Source organism: Aptenodytes forsteri, unplaced genomic scaffold, assembly GCF_000699145.1.
Source record: "Aptenodytes forsteri isolate BGI_AS27 unplaced genomic scaffold, ASM69914v1 Scaffold191, whole genome shotgun sequence".
Taxonomy (NCBI): Eukaryota; Metazoa; Chordata; class Aves; order Sphenisciformes; family Spheniscidae; genus Aptenodytes; species Aptenodytes forsteri.
This window is the reverse complement of record NW_008794630.1, coordinates 947769-963075: the sequence shown is the minus strand read 5'-3', so window position 1 is coordinate 963075 and position 15307 is coordinate 947769. Positions and strand designations below refer to the sequence as shown.

Below are 15307 nucleotides of genomic sequence, written 5' to 3'. Positions count from 1 at the left end.
TGCCCCGCCACGGCCTCGCCGCCGCTTCCAGGTTGGCGTTCCTCCTCCCGCAGCCCAGGTAAAGCCTTCCCGCAACCCGGCACCTGGCCTCCCAGGATTAGCAACTCGCTCTGGCTCGCCTCTGCCTTCAGGTTTTTTTTTGCCTTTCTCCTCCCCTTCCTTTCCCCCCCCACCTTTTTTTTTTTTTCCTTTTTTTAATATTATTTTTAAGTAAGATTTGTTTTCCCCCCGGGGGAGTGGGTGCGAGGGGCGTGGGAGGAATGAGCAGCGGGCTGGTGCTGCGCACCCCGTTCCCCGAGGACGCCTTGGCATTTACGCCGCTGAAGCCCGTCACCATGTCGGGGGAACCCGGCGAAGACGCCCCCGTCTTTGAGGACATCAAACCCCCCGCCCGGCCCCTGGAAAAACCGCCTGACCTGGCGCGGGTGAGGGGGAGGCCGGCGGTTTGCTGTGGGGCAGCGGGAAGGGGCCAGCTTCGCCCGCTCAGGTGCACGGAGGCTGCTAATGCCTCCTGCAAACACAAGCGTGGATTTTGACTTAATTCTGCTTTGTTTTTCCGCTCTTTGCTAAAACACCTCTGTTGCTTTGTATGCTCGTGCTTCCCCCTCCGCCGGATTTTCTCTTGGGCGTGTTTGGTTTCATTTTTTTTTTTTTTTTTTCCCCTCCTGCCTTTCTTCGAAACGCCCTGTCGCCCGTTTTGGAGGAGAGCCTGGGTTTTGCTCGCTCCCCGCAGCTGGGGCTCGGTCCCTCTCCCCTGGTGCCAGCAGGTGAGGGGGTCCGAGGGGCTCTGCGCCGCTGCTGGCTCGCTGGGAAAGACGTGGGCAACAGGATCGCTGTGTCTGTGCGTGATGGGGGGGGAAAAGGGGAGGTAATTTTCCGTTTTATTTTATTATATTTATTTTTTCTGCCGCCATGGTGGGGAAGGAATGCTCCTTGAAATTCCCTGTCGGCGTCCCCCCCCCTGCGCGTGCTGGAGATAAAGACCCGGATAAGCAGCTTTGGGGCTTTGCTGCACGCGCGCCCCTTTTGCACTCCCACCCCTCTTGCACGTCCACCCCTGTCCTGGGCCATGGCAGAAGTATGTTCAAGCCCTGCTGTACATCCCAGGCAAAGGGGCAAGGCTCCCCACTGGTGTTTTGGGTGATGGACCCCTCGTCCCACCATGAAGAGCCTTCAGCTGCTTTTCCGGATGGGAAAGGGAGTGAGCCAGGCCTGCCCCCACCCCGCTGCCGCTGCTTTGGCCCCTTTTCCCCCCCGGAGGAATGGGACGAGCTGGGGTGTGGGGTGCCCGGCACCACCAGCGGCTAATGATTAACCCCGCGCCCCGTGTCCCCAGCGCCATTTTGATTGGGGCGGGAGGGCGGCTCCAACCCCTCGCTCCACGGCCGCCCCGCAGGGACCCAGTCGCCCCGGCCGCCGTTCCTCTGAGGACCCCGGGAGGGCATCCCCGTGGTGGGTGGCTACAGTTCAGCACGGGGCAGGGGTTGGGGCTGTGTCTCCGCTGCCCACTTCCCCTCTCCCGGCATCACTGATGCCCCAAGGGCCAGTTTTGGGGCTCCGTCCTTCAGAGGGAGGTGGCGAGATGAAGGCAGCGTCCCCATTGCCGTATTTTCATATGGCGCCCTGGCAATCCGGCATCCACAGCGGCCATTGAGCGGTGGTCGTGGACGTGGGGGTCAAAATGGGGGGGAGAGGGCCATGCAGCACCCTCCTCCTTCCCCTGCGGTGGTCCCAGTTCGGCGCCTCTCCCCATAACCCCAGGGCTGTCGGAGCCCCTGCCCCTCCGCGCCGGGTTTGGGTGGGTTATCTGAAGTCAGAGGGTCGGGTGGTGGCTCTTCAGAAAGGTGTGGGTTATCTCTGGGGCCCGTCCCCGGTGCGAAAGGGCGGCAGCTCCCTGTTTGCTCTGGGGGGGAGGGCAAGGTTTGCTTTCTCTCCCCCTTCGTAACCCCGGCTGCCGGGTGGGATTAGGCAGAGGGGCTGGTGCTCGCCTCACACCTTGGCCATGGCCATGGGGGGGCGGATGGGCAGCGGTGCCTCCTGGCTTTGGCCAGCCCCGTGCCACCTCTCATCCTCCTCGTGGGGGACGTGGGGATGCAAACCCCACCCACGGTTGGAAACACCTTCATCCCACGACACCATCCTTGCTGCCCTTCAAAGGCAAGAGGGGTTTCTCACCCCGGTTTGGTCCCTGGGGCAATGCCACCCCACCACCGGTTTGCTCCGGGGTGGAGGCAGCCGAGGGCGGGCCTCGGGGGTGGCCGATCAGAGATGTCATCCCTTTGCCGTAAGACCATCCCGTGTCCCTTTATGGACAATGGGGTCCCTGGGATGGAGGCTGGAAAACTGCAGGGCTGGAGCTGAGCACCAGCTCACCCGTGCTCCGTGCATCACCTGCCCAGTCCCCAACAGCCACGTCGGGACTTCTTTGCAAACCCACCCAGGGTGAAGCGTTATGGGTGGCAAAACCCTGACAGCCCAGGGCTGGACCCCACATCTCCTGGGGAGGAGTTTTCCGTGTGTTGGCCCCCTTTCTCTTAACGAATGCCAAAGGCTGTGGTCATAGAAGAGATGCTGAAGAAGCTGCCGTAGCTGGAGGGTGGAAAAGCTGGATGGCTGCGCGTCTGGGAAACCCTTTGCTCCGGGAGGGTGTTTATCAGAGCAGTTTGACAAGACTTATGGAAAAGGCTGTGACCTGTCAGAGCTCCAGCACTGGCTATCGCCCACAGGGCATTTCCCGCTGCTCCAGCTCTCCCAACTTCTGTCTCGCTGATCTCCGGCAAAGAAAGGAGCAAACTCACAGTTAATCTCTTTATCTTGCTGGTTGCAAAGTGCCCCCCCCCCTCCACAAATCGCTTTTCAAACAAGAGTGGAAGGTGGGAGCTATTTGCTGTTGAAAATTTTATTCGATCCGAGTCAGGTGGAAATAGATCCTTTGTGGAGTTTACGATTAGTTTTTCCCTTTTCTCTGCCTTTCCAGCTGCCCTGCCCCAAATTAAAAAACAAACAGAAAGAGAAAAGAGGAGAGGAAAGGGCTTGTGAGAGAAAAGCACTTTTCCTTTCTGATTTGAGTCAGGTCGGCCAGAAACAGAATTTTCCCCTTTTAAATCTCAAGAGGCCGATGCTAGAAGGAAGGTAAAAAAGAATTATAAATGAAACCAAAAGCAAGGCATGTCCAGGGAAGCATTTCAGAAGAGGAGGAGACGTTCCCTTTGTGTGGCTGTCAGGCACCCCCCGATGAGCAAGGGGGCTGGGGGAGCACCGGGGCTCATCTGCTGCTCCCACCTTGCTGCCCTTTGCTCTCCAGGTCTGACGAGCCAAAGCAGCTCCCGGGCACCTTGTTGTTACCTGCGGCTGGGGAACCCTCCTGGGATCATCTGCTGCTTGTCAGGAGGGTGACTGTGTCCCTCTGGGCTGGGCTTGACCTCACGGTAGATGAGCTACCCCACCACCAAGTCCTCTAAGCCACCCCATCCCTCCCGAGCCTCCTGGAGCCACCTGTGGCTTTATGCCATGGTCTCCCTCGGGTGTAAGTGTGGTCCTCAGTGGTGCAAGCCTGATCCCTGCTCTCTTGTGAGAGCTGTCCCTGGCCAGACAGCTGCGGTGATGGAAAGTGAGATGGTGAGAACAGACCCAGGATTCCACGTCCTGGAGATGTTTCTAGAAGGAAGGTTGCCAGCATGGTGGGGAAGGAGATGGCACTTACCCTGCTCCCTGCCCAACACGTGCAGGACAGGAGTTGGCTCCTAATGGGCTTTCCTGTAGTTGTGAGGAGCACGAGGTGCTGGTGAGGTGGAAGGGGTGGCCCGCGCTCCTCTCCATGTTTGGGTTTGCTGCAATTAAGGGGTGGGGAGAATGGGGGTTATCGGGGGTGTCAGCCCTGCCATTGCCTGCTGGGTACAATCGCCTGTCCTCGAGGATTTGGGGAAGGCAGTGCCTGTCTCAACGGGTCATACCGGCCATGAATTCAGAGCTGCTGTCTGATGTTAGAGGGTCACTTGGTTTTGCAGCAGCGTTGAGTGAGGTCGGGACCTGGCGAAGAAGCTGCTGAGAAGAGACGTGGACAAAAACCACAGCCTGTCCCCTGGTTTAACCCCTTGCCTACCTGTATCAGGAGCCCCAAGGGCAGTTGTGTTGAGGCCAGTGAGCACCCAGTGGGGACAGAGGCTGTCATGGGTGACGAGGAAGATCCTGGTGTGGCTGGGGATAGCCCCAAGCCAGCTCGTCCTTCATTGCCTCCCTTTCCTTGGGTGGGCTACGCTGCTGCAAGTTGAGAAACGGTAGCAAGCAGCTCCCCTTATGTCCTCTAAGCCCAGTTCCTACCCCCCAGGCAGTTTCTCACCCCTGTGCTTGGCGCACCTCCCTTCTGCCCTGCCCGAGGGCTGGGCGGGGGGGCTCGCATAGGAAGAAAACAGCTCCAGCGTCTGGGAGGTACTTGAACAGGTTAGATGGTATCAGGATGGTGCTGTTCCCCGAGAGCTTTTCCTGGCGCTTCAGATCCTCAGTACCGCAAACCGCATTTCCCAGAACCTCTCAATGGAGTGGACACAGGTGCCGTGGTGTTCCTCTGACTTTATTCTGGCAGGGATTTTGCATCTGGTATCACAGGAGAAGCTGGGCCAAGCATTTTTAGGTGTGCTCCAGCTTTCTGGACAATGCAGGAGCTGTTTCAATCCTGCTCTGTCCCTGCGGGGCTGTGTGCGCTGTGTCCTGCATCTCATGGGTCTGAGCCCCTTTGGCCACACCCTTGTCATGAATGTGGCTGCGCTGGGGTGATGACTAGATGGTGGCTCTCTCTTGGACCAGGGATGGGCTTTCCTGCTCCCTGGTGGTCCAGCATCTTGCACAGCCCAGCTGGAACCAAGGTGATGGGTCCTGCTCGTAAAGATGTGGTTTGCGTCAGGGCCAGGAAGGAGTCCTGCTCCACTTCATTTTCAGAAGAGACATAGAAGTCCACAGCACAGCTGTCAAGGAGTGATTCATTTCCTTGGGCTGTCAGGAGTTGCATCCAATGAATGAATTCAGCTTTTCTGCGGGGAAAGGGGAGATGGTAGCTTTGGAGTTTTGCTCTAGGCCTGTAATGAGATGTTGACAGCTTGTTGTGGCTGGGGGTAGCTGAGCCCAGGCATCTTTCTGCAGTTTAATGTCACTCCTTGGGTGCTCAGAGGGGACTGAAAATACTGTGTCCCCTCCCGGGGTGCTCCTTGTGCCCAGCACACTCAGGAGAAGAAGGTCACGCTGCTGAATGTGGCCCCAGGTACGGGGACACCACAGACACGAGCTCAACAGGGCAGTGCCTGTTTTCAAAGCTGTGCCCGTGTTTGAGGACAGGCTTTGAGCTCGCGGTGTTGCAATGTGAAGGTATTCCCCTGCCTATCTCTGCCGGATCGTGACGGTGCAAGGGGACTACACGGGCTTCGCACCGCCACGTGTCAGACAAGCCATGATTCACAACACTGGCAGGAGCCGTGTGCTGCTTTCAGTCCTCACCCATCCTTTACTCCACCAGCTGAGCAAGGAGCTGAGCTCAGGCCTCTGCCAGAATCCCACATTTACAACTGTGCAAACAGGCGTGGAAATGGAGCAGGCTGGCGTGATCTGCCGAGGATTCAGAGACTCACTCCCTTCTTCCTCTTTCTGAGCGGCTCGGTCCATGTAATGTGCTTTTGTGGGCAGTGTGAAGTCGCGGTTCTTCACTCCCTCTTGGGTGGCCGGGGTGTTCTGCCCTCTGGGATCCTCCTGGCTTTGCAGAAGGGCTCAAAAATGTCTATGCGTTCTGCAGAAGTGCAGAATTTTGCTGTGCAAAATTCATTTTCAAAGGGTGCCAGCAGCCTGTGCAGGCTCGAGGGGTGTGCAGAAACAGATTGGCGATACAGAGATGTCAAGTTAAAGGCTGGGCAAGGAGGAACAGGCTCACTTGTTCCCTCTCAGCACAAGTCAAGGTGGTGGGTTGGCAGCTGGTGCAGCTGAGCCCTGCGTGGCCGGGGGGAGCGATCCTTTCAGGCTGCTTTGCTTTGGGATCGGCTGAAGCCTGATGCTTTCAGGACCAGGCCGCAGATTTGCAAGTCTGATGGGCTCTCTGTCTGGCAGGTGTCTGCAGGGCCACAGGGAATTAAGCTAGAGTCCCCAGAATGGCTGAATTTGTCCCTCTACTCTTGCAAGAAGACCCTCAGGGACAGTCCCCCGGCAGGACGCCTGCCTGCCGCAGCCCTGTGTCAGGGTGGTGATGGTGGTGGTCTCATTGCAGATCAGATCCTGTTGTGGGAGCAGGTCCAAAGTCAGCGGGGGGCGTAGCATGCTTTGGACAAAACCGATGTTACCGGTGAGCCAAAGACCGGGAAATTTGGGGGATCTCACCCACCGTGTTTGTTATTTTATTTTTCTTAATCCCCCAAACCCACAGACTTCCCTGGGTGTGTGCGGGTGCGCATGCAAGTGCTGCTGGAAGCAGACAAGGTGTAGGATGAAACAGCTTGGCCGAACTTTGAGCTCGCTGGAGCACAATGGCTTTGTCTGGGTGGTACAAAGGCTGATTGTTCTGCCTGGGGGAAGTTTAGCTCGGCAAGGTGGGGAGCGAGAGAAAGGGACAGTGCTGAGAAAGAAAAAGATTACAGGTGTGCTGTTCCTTTTCCTCCTGCGCAGCCCTCGCTGGAACCTGTTTTCCACTTGCCGACATGGGAGAGGTTGCAAATTAGCTAGAAAAGCATGTTGTTGGGTTGGTTTTTTTGTTTTTTTTTTTTAACACTGAAAAGGCAGGTATTTAAGGGAGGAAATGAGCAGGGGACTCCGACTCCATAATAAATGCAATGGATTTCCCTTTATCGCTCTTCCTGAATGGTCTGTGGGAAGCAAACGCAGTCATCTGAAATTACTCACGAAGGTCTAGGGTAGTGCATTTCTGGCCGGTGCATCATCAACTGTGAATTTTCCCCTCTCAAACCTGTTTGGTCAGCTACCTACGCTATTTTGTTCTCGTTCCCTGGTCCAGTGAGTTCTTTTATCTAACCCATCCACTGCAAATAATCACACTTACGACCGTCTTGTTAGCTGAGCCCCTTGATTAGAATATTTGCTTTTCTTGGGCTCCATTGGTGAATTACATGAGTCACAGGGTACAGTTGGTGTTTGGGGATTGGATAACTAATGTTTACAATTCAGATGTTCTCAGAACTTGAGCTAGCATGAAAACTCTCAAAAAACCCCCATGGGCTGTTTACCACATCAAAGAGGTTCAGCCCCTTCCAAGCTCAGATTGAAACTCAAACAAAGAATCTTTCATTAAGTTCAGAAATGCTTAGAGAATTCTTTGAAAATTACTATTTTTTAATTTTTTTTTAATGTGATGGGGACCTTCAAGTTTCCACCAAGGACAGGATTTGCAAGTATTAAAATGCATTTAATGACCTTGCTCTTTGTAGTATTTCCAGTACAAGCAGGAGAAGAGAATGGTCCCAGTACAGCTGGTCCGAAAACACAGGTACTTAACACTTGCAGGAGAAAAGCATATTATCCATCCGTTATCACGTCTATCACATCTAAGGCGATTTGTCTCATGAATCTGAACCCATCCTGGAGAGGGCAGAGATATGTGGGTACCTACTCACCCACAACCAATCCAGCCCATCATTTTAATGCTGCCTGTACAACATTATCGTTTTCCATTTTGCTGCTCCTCAAGGACAGTCCAGGGAGCTGAACCCAGGGGTGGCTGAATATATTCAGATGAAAATCCTTCTCGCAATGAATAGAAGGTTTGATGGTGTTCTCTAAAATGTGGAAATGACCGAAGTTTGTTAAACTGAATGGAAAAATAGGAGCATCTCCCCTTCCCAACTGATCATTCAAAATGCTGTTGTTTTAGAACATAACGCTTCATTCTGAGCAACTTTCAATATTTGGCGTTTCTGTGGTTCTGCGTCGTGCGTTTGGGAGAACTCAAAATCATTAGCTTGGCTGACTCTTTGCCATCACCCCTGGGACACGATGAGTGTCACAGCCCTCACGTTTCCCAGGGGCTGGCAAACCCCAGGCTCCAAAATGCTCTGGCTGGAGCTTCTCCAGGGCTCGGTGCCTTCTCCACGGGAACTGTCAGTTGCCTGTTATCGGCCTGTGCCATAATCATTCTCCCTTAATTAACAGCAATTGGCAATTCATTTCTACACAGGGAAAATGTGGAAAGAGAGGGTTTAAGCTGAAGGGGATGGATCCCGAGGGAAATCTTGGAGGCTTTCTGCTCTCAGGCTAACAGAAGGACCCTCCTAGCAGCTTGGAAATACATAGGGTAGCATGCGTGGCAGAAGGGGCGGCAGCAGGCGGACCTGCTCCAACGTCCCCCTCGGTCCCTGATTCTGGCAGTATCTTCTTGGCCTTGTACTGTGCTAGGTGCTGTGCAAGCTTGGAAGAAAGAAGTTGGCCCAAACAATGTTTTCACCTGCCTTAGGGTTTGTTTTGTTTTGTTTTGCTAACTGGTTTGGCGAGGAAGTTGAGGGCCACAAGGACGGTGGGATTTGCTGTCCGCAGGTGAAACTTGACCTTGCTTTTCCCAGACGTGCATGGGGTATTGGGTCTGCCTTGCGTGTTGTACTGGGAAGAACAGACTTTTTGGCCTGTTTTATCGCTTGCTGAATGCCAGGAGGACTTCACAAGCCCGAGCAAGCAGCGAATGACTCACTCCGCCTTTGTCAGACCCTGCCCTGGGAATGTGCTTCTTTTCTTCTCATCGGAGGAGGCGAGGTGATGAGTGTGAGCTTTTAGAAGGTTTGAGTGAAGCGGAATGAATCCCACCCATAACCCAGCTGGGGAAGCTCCCTATGAGCTCTAACAGCCTCTCCCATGTCACGCTCGGTTCAGGACCCGCGGCACGGATGTGTAACCAGAGGGGAGCTGGAAGGCTCGAGGACAAGCCCAGTGTCCTGTGGCCATGCAATAGCTAGAAACAGGTGGATAAATTTGTCCAGGTCATCCTGGGGAATGGTGACATCTAAGAGCCTCCATCTTCTCAGATTCAGGGGAGAGGGTGTGCTGCAGCAGAGGCTGCAACCGAGAAGGAGAAATGGAGCTGCAGGTTGGTCTGCTTCTAGTTGAAGGGGGGCTGCATGGCTATCCAAATTCAACTTTTGACTGAATGCATGCATAAACTGGAGGAACGCATGAAGTAGCTCCAAGCCTCCTGGTCTTCCAGGATTTGAAATAACATTAGATCGTTTCATCTTCCCAGAAAAAACATCCAAATGGCTGTACCAGCTCACACCAAAAGTCTACCCCGCTCAGGCCCCTGCCTCCAACAGTGGGTGCCCGCTTAGCTTGATGGAAAACCTCCAGTTGGCTTTGATGGGCTCGACCCCAGCCTTTGCTGAGCAAGAGCAGCTCAGAAATAGAAAGCTGTGTATGAAGGCACGACTCCCTTAAGTCCTCACGTCCTTTAAGAGAGCTGCCCTCCTGCAGGGGCAGAGCGGGGAGCAATGGGTGAGGAGAGAGGGCTGTCCCCGTCTCCCCACCTGCCTTCAGGCTCCATCCAGTGCCGAGGTTGTGCGTGGTCGGTCTGCAAAAGGTGAAACCAGTGCGGAGATACTCTAATGTCAACCTGGGACCCCCCACCCCAGTCTAGACCTGCCTAAGGCCAGATGGGCTGAACGGCCACTGTGTTCAGTAAGGCCTAGAGATGGTGCAGCTGGGCCAGAGCTTTCTCCAAGCTCAGTGTCTCCAAGGTCTACCCTCCCAGTTATTTTTCAGTCCATTTATGGCTTTATTTTTTGAAAGGTTTCTGCTTGCTCTCTTAAAGCCCGCTGGAGCCTGGCTGCTCCAAGCTGCTCCTCTTCCAGGCACTTGACCTTGGAGTTGGATGAGGGTGTTTTTCCTGGTTTCTTTGGCCTTTGGGATTGCTGACTGTAGCGGCATGATTTCTGTGATAAATAACCAAGGTAGATTGCCTTTGAGTGAGTCTTTATCAGTTGTCGGAGGAAAGGTGCTGGTGCAAACAGAGTCAGCTAGTCTGCTGGAAACGTTGCTGCCTACTGGCTCAGCCAGAGGCCAGCCAACCTCCCAGCTGCCCACATCTGCCTTGATGGTGACTCTTGGCCTCAAGGAAATTCCTTGTTTCTGAGAGGTGATAATTACCTTGGGTAGTTCAAACACAAAGGCAGAAAAGAGTAGCAGAATAACCCTCCAGGGCAGTGTGGCTCAGCTCCTAGGCCATGCATGAGCTCCTGGCAGAAACCTGGAGAAAGGGTTTATCTTTGTGGCCTTGTCCTGCTCCAGGAGCTGCTCTTGCAAGTGGAGAAGTGTGACAGCTTCAAGATGGAAAGCTGGTGGGATAGATCACCTCTGGCAGCCTTCTCCATGGACTCCAGAGAGCTTGCACAGAGACTTCAGCTTAGATGCTCACTTTCCAGGCAGCCAAAGGTAGTGAAGATGAATCTTGCCCCACTGCGTGTAATGCAGACACAGCTGAATGCTTCGAGGGCAGCACTAGTTTCTTGGAGCTGCTCCTAACCTCTTTGAGACAGAGCAAGCAGAGAAGTCCACCCAGGGCCTTCTGCAGCCCAGCACCCACCTACATAAGCACAGAGTTCAGCTCTGCTGCCTGCAATGCTGCTTTCTTATTTACAGCAGCTAAACATTTGGCCCTGTGTGTACTTGAAAGGAAGAACCCCGGGGGTTTCTTTGCTAATCCCGTTTTGCAGAGAGTTCCAGAAGACTTGAGGAACAAACAGAAAATAACGTCGATCGAGGTCAATATCAAAACCAAATGATCAGAGAAACAAATATTTACTCAGGTAAATATTTAACTAGGAGACAATAAATGCTGATATTGAACCAAATCTGTATATAAATACAGTCTATTTATAACGTGTTCCTTTAAAGGGGTACTGCCAGGTACTTGCCATGGTTTTTGATTGATGATTATCCTCCCCATTGTTTGCTGATTCCCTTGGAGGCTGGAGTTTCATGCAGGTGCATGTATGAGAAAGAGGCTGTACTGCATAATCCCAGGGCCCGGACAACAGGCGCAACCGTTGTCCCACGCATGCCTGTGCTCGGGGAGGGTCCCTCGCCCCGAGGAGGGGACCCCCTTGCACCCGGAGCGGGTCCCCTGCCGTTCCCCCATCCCTTGAAGCCCCACGTCACAGGGTCGTGCTGCTGGCTGACCTGCACTGGCGAAGCTGGCGTTTTGCTTGCACCCCTCTCCCGAAAACTCTTGGCATCAGTGACCAGCACAGCACTGCGGCTGGGGCTGGCTGTGAGCAAGAGCCTGAGACCCGGCTGGGAAGGGGGGAAGCGGGCTTGATGCCTCCCCAGCACTGCAGAGCGGGACTGGGGGGGCTGCAGCCAGGCAGGGGCTGGGGCAGGGCTCGAAGCTGCCAAGTACTGAAGAAACTGCCCCCCACCCCGAGCCCTTTCCCCTGCAACCGCTCCCTCTGCCAACTTTACAAGCTCATTGCCTGTTTAGCAAACATTGATTTCTCTCCTTGTTCTCTGCTGCTGCCCGTGTGGTGACAACATCTGATATTTCTATGGCGGTTTGTTATTTATCAACTTCAGATTAGAAAGCGTTTAATCATGGGAAAGACACGTCCCGCCTCCTGCCTCGACAGCCTGCAGTGCCTAGCGCTCTTCTAACGATGCTCGTGGTTAATCGCTGGCAAAATGGCACGGTTGGCTCAAGCGCCGTTTTTTTCTGCGTCCTCCCAAGAAATGTTTGTCTTGGACTCTGCGTGTATTGATCGATGTCCTGATAACGCCTCACCCTGCCTTTGACGAAATCTGAAAGAGGGATAGAGGTCTCCAAGGCAGGAGGTTCCTGCAGGATTTATGAAAATTGGCCGATGGTAGAGGGGGGAGACTGGTGTCAGTGCCTATTAGCCACAGGAGAATCCACTCAGGGGAGAGCTGGTGGGAGCAGGGCTTCATTGTCTGCTTTCTTCATTGAGCAACTGGCAGGGCTGTTTTTTTGATGATTTCACAGTGCTGGGTGCTTCACAACATACAGCTCTTTCAGAGGCTGCTGAGGTTATCTTGCCCTCCAGGGAATTTCGGTTGCCAGGTCCCAGGTTCGGATGTGCCAGCGCTGAGCGTAACACGGTCCTGCTGGTCCGGTGACACAAACGGGTGCCCGACAGCCTTGTCGGGAGTGGACAAAGTGCTCGTTCTGACCCCTTTCCTTTTCCTGCTTGGTTTTTTTTTTTGTCTTTCTTTTCTCTGGCAAGTTGAAAAGACCCTCCTCCGGGGTCGGAAATAGATACTATGACTTTGAGGAGAAAATACCACAGGAGTTCAGTGCTTTTATTGTATGAAAGGCTATTCTTATTGGCTTTCCCTTCCTGGCCAAACCAAAGATCCCAGTTTGGACACCTCTAAGCTCACAGAAGTTTTGTTGATGTCTGCTTTGCCTGTATTTCCCCTTTGCTCACTTTTTGCCTGAGCTAGTGACCTATGACTCCTGTGACGGCTGCCGGAGCCCTTGCCGATGCAGTTGGTGGAGTCTGGGGCATGCCCGCCTCCAGACCTTGTAATTCATCCTCGTCTCCAGTGATTGCAATGATGTCATTGCTAGTGACTATAGGGGAAACTGGGCCACTGAACCCACTAAAGACCTAGTGGCTCTTCAGCTAGAAGGCCCTGGAGGCTTTCTCCGTCAAGTCACGGTAGGTATCTCTCTTGCAGCATTGACATGAACTGAGCTCCCTGGCTACGTGATAAGTTCAGTCCTTCTCAAAAAGGCAAGAAAATGGTTAATTCCCTGCCTGTGGCTGGCAGGCAGGGAGGAAGGGATGGGCTGATCTTTCCAGGTCATTGCTGTCTCATGTGAGCCCACCGCAGTGTCCTCAGCTGCCCTCTCCGGAGCCGCCCCAGGCAGGGCTGCAGCCTGCCACCAGGATGCACTCGGGCTGGCCGAGGAGTCTGCAGAGACCCAGCATCTACGGGGTTTCCTCCTGGTGGGGCCCGGTTTGCCCTCAATTGCTTCCTTTGTATTTGTGCTGCTTACCGTGGCAGGTCTGGAACGCAGACGGCTGGCAGAGCAGAGGGTTTTCTTGGTCTCCTGGTGTGGTTGACCCCAAAATGAGGGATCTAGCAGCTGGACGACCACTTGCAGGCTCAAGCATTACCTGCGTAGGAGCTTGGCTGAAGTATGCAGGTGCTTCTGAAGCTGTTTCTTCCAGTTGATGCGGGTGATGGGACACAGCTTGCAACCCCAAAACCCCTGTAGCTCTGACCTGGAGGTTTCATGTTTAAGCATCTCCTCATGCTTCCAGGCATGAAGACCACATGGAGACCAGTGGGTCTCCAGGAATGGCAGCTCTCAGCATCTCCAGCCTGTTTGGCACCTGTCCTCTCAAGGCCATGTGGCTCTGTGGTCTATCGTGGTCTCGCAAGGAACATCCTCCGTTTAGATGCAGCTCCCAGAATATGAACAACTCCAAAATGGGAAAACTGAGTCCATTGAGTTGGTTTTGCTGGGTTTATGTGAGGGAGAGGGAAGCCTGGGCTGGTTTCTAACCCTTGCTGGTCTGACTGACCAGCCTGACAATGTGTGCATGACCCCAAACTGGGAGGGCGAGAAAAGGCTTTACCACAGTCTTGTTGAACTGGAGAAATGGTAGAGTTTAGGGTGGAACCTAGTGGTTATGGAGGAGAAAATGGGCACACTGGAAGCAAGCAGGCAGCAGCAGCTGCAAGAGAAGGATGTGGAATGAGAATGGGGCACAGGCTGACACTGAACCCACAGAACGCAGATAAATACTGTTTTGGGATTTGGAGATAACTCTTCCCCTTAACTTGGTGCTGGAGGACTGTAGCCTATTTTGGGCGCTGACCTTGGAGAAAGGGTCTGGGTCTGGGTGAGAGATGTGAGAAGAGCCCTCAGCCCTCTGTGGAAAGCTGGGGGGAATCGAGGCAGAAGAGAGGCATGCAGGACATTTGCAAGCACGCTTTAGTGTGTATGGGGAATGATAAAGGAGATTTAAGTCCTGGCAAAGTCTTTCCACCTTGGAGATTGCTAAGCACAGGAATGGGCTAGGTGAAGCCAAGCTGCAGAGAAGGTCCCTGGGGACCCCGCTGCCAGGGGTGGCTGGGGTACCTGCTCCTGCACCTGAGGAGGTGGGATTCTCCCAAGTCCGCTGTTGGCAGCAGTGTGATGCCGAGAGCTTCACCTCGGAGGGGCTGGATCTAGCTTGCGGTGCTGCCACACTTCCACCGGGAAGCACGGTCCGTCCGAGCCCTGGTGGCGTGGATGAGGCTCTTCCTGGGGAAAGCTTCTCGTATCCTTGCTCTTGCAGATGCCATGGCCCGTGGCACGGGGAGCTTGTTAGGTGTTGGGCAGAGGAGTTGTGCCTGAGGCCCTGGGCATGCAGCTGAGCATGGCGTCTCCTGGCTATCACAGCACTTCGCGGTGGGTGCCCATTCCAGGCAGGGGGTGCTGGGGCTTGGCACAGCCCCAGGTCTGCACCGAAAAAAACCTCATGCGTGACTTGAGTGAGTGTTGCAGGCTCAACCCTTGATGCCTGCTCCGGTGGTTTCCAGCCTGTTCTCAGGGCACAGCATGAACGTTTCTGCCTACCCCGAAGTAGCCTTTGTAGATGGGAGCCCTGTGGGAACTGGGAGAACTTACCGGTTTGACTGGGCTGGAAATCTCTGAAGGTCTTTGCGCCATGCCGCAAAGCCTCCTCTGGAAAGCTCTGTATTTCTCAGCTATCTTTTCTTTCCCCGCGAGAAGCCCAGAGTTCACCAAACCTCGCAGCCAGGCTGAGCTGCCGCCCAGCTTCACCAAGAGGCTGTCCTCCTTGGGCAAGCTCCAAATGCCGCGGCAGATCCCGCTCTGCCTCTCGGCGAGAATTAAGATGTAAAAAAGAGAGACAGGCTGGGTGAGCTGGGAACCGAGTCCCTGCTCATCCCCGCAGCCGGCTGCTCTGTCCCTCCTCCCACCCCCCCTCCCGGACAGGGGATGTTAAACAGGAAAGAAAGACCAAAACAGCCAAGAATCACCGTTAGTGAACAGAGAGAAGGTGATGTCAAGGCGCAGCCGGCTCCGCTCCCACCTCCGGGCAGGAGGAAAATGGAGGTCATCCCTGCGCTGGCTGGGCGGGCTGAGCCCTCGCCCGCTCTTCCTGCGGCCTCCGAACCCCCGTCCCCGTTTCTGCACGCGAGGCCCGGGTTTGGCAGCCTGTGGGAGGTGGGCGGCGTCCCCCTGTGCCATGGCCCCGGGGGCGGGGGGCTGAGGGGGTCCCCCCCCGCCGGGCCGGGAGCAGCCAGGGCACATGCCCGGGGGGCAAACATGGCTCCCGCCCCGCCAAGCCCACACCGGGGGTGGTCC

The 15307-nt window shown here is 54.7% G+C and overlaps 1 protein-coding gene across 1 annotated transcript in view; it reads left to right on the top strand.

Annotated features, from left to right (window-relative positions):
- Positions 1 to 260: 260 nt before the first annotated feature.
- LOC103894098 (Krueppel-like factor 5) overlaps positions 261 to 15307 on the top strand; it is a 26644-nt gene continuing 11597 nt past the window's right edge. Inside the window, exon 1 of the mRNA XM_019470520.1 lies at positions 261 to 425. Within this exon, the coding sequence (XP_019326065.1) occupies positions 261 to 425 (165 nt within the window). The remainder of the gene's footprint in view (positions 426 to 15307) is intronic.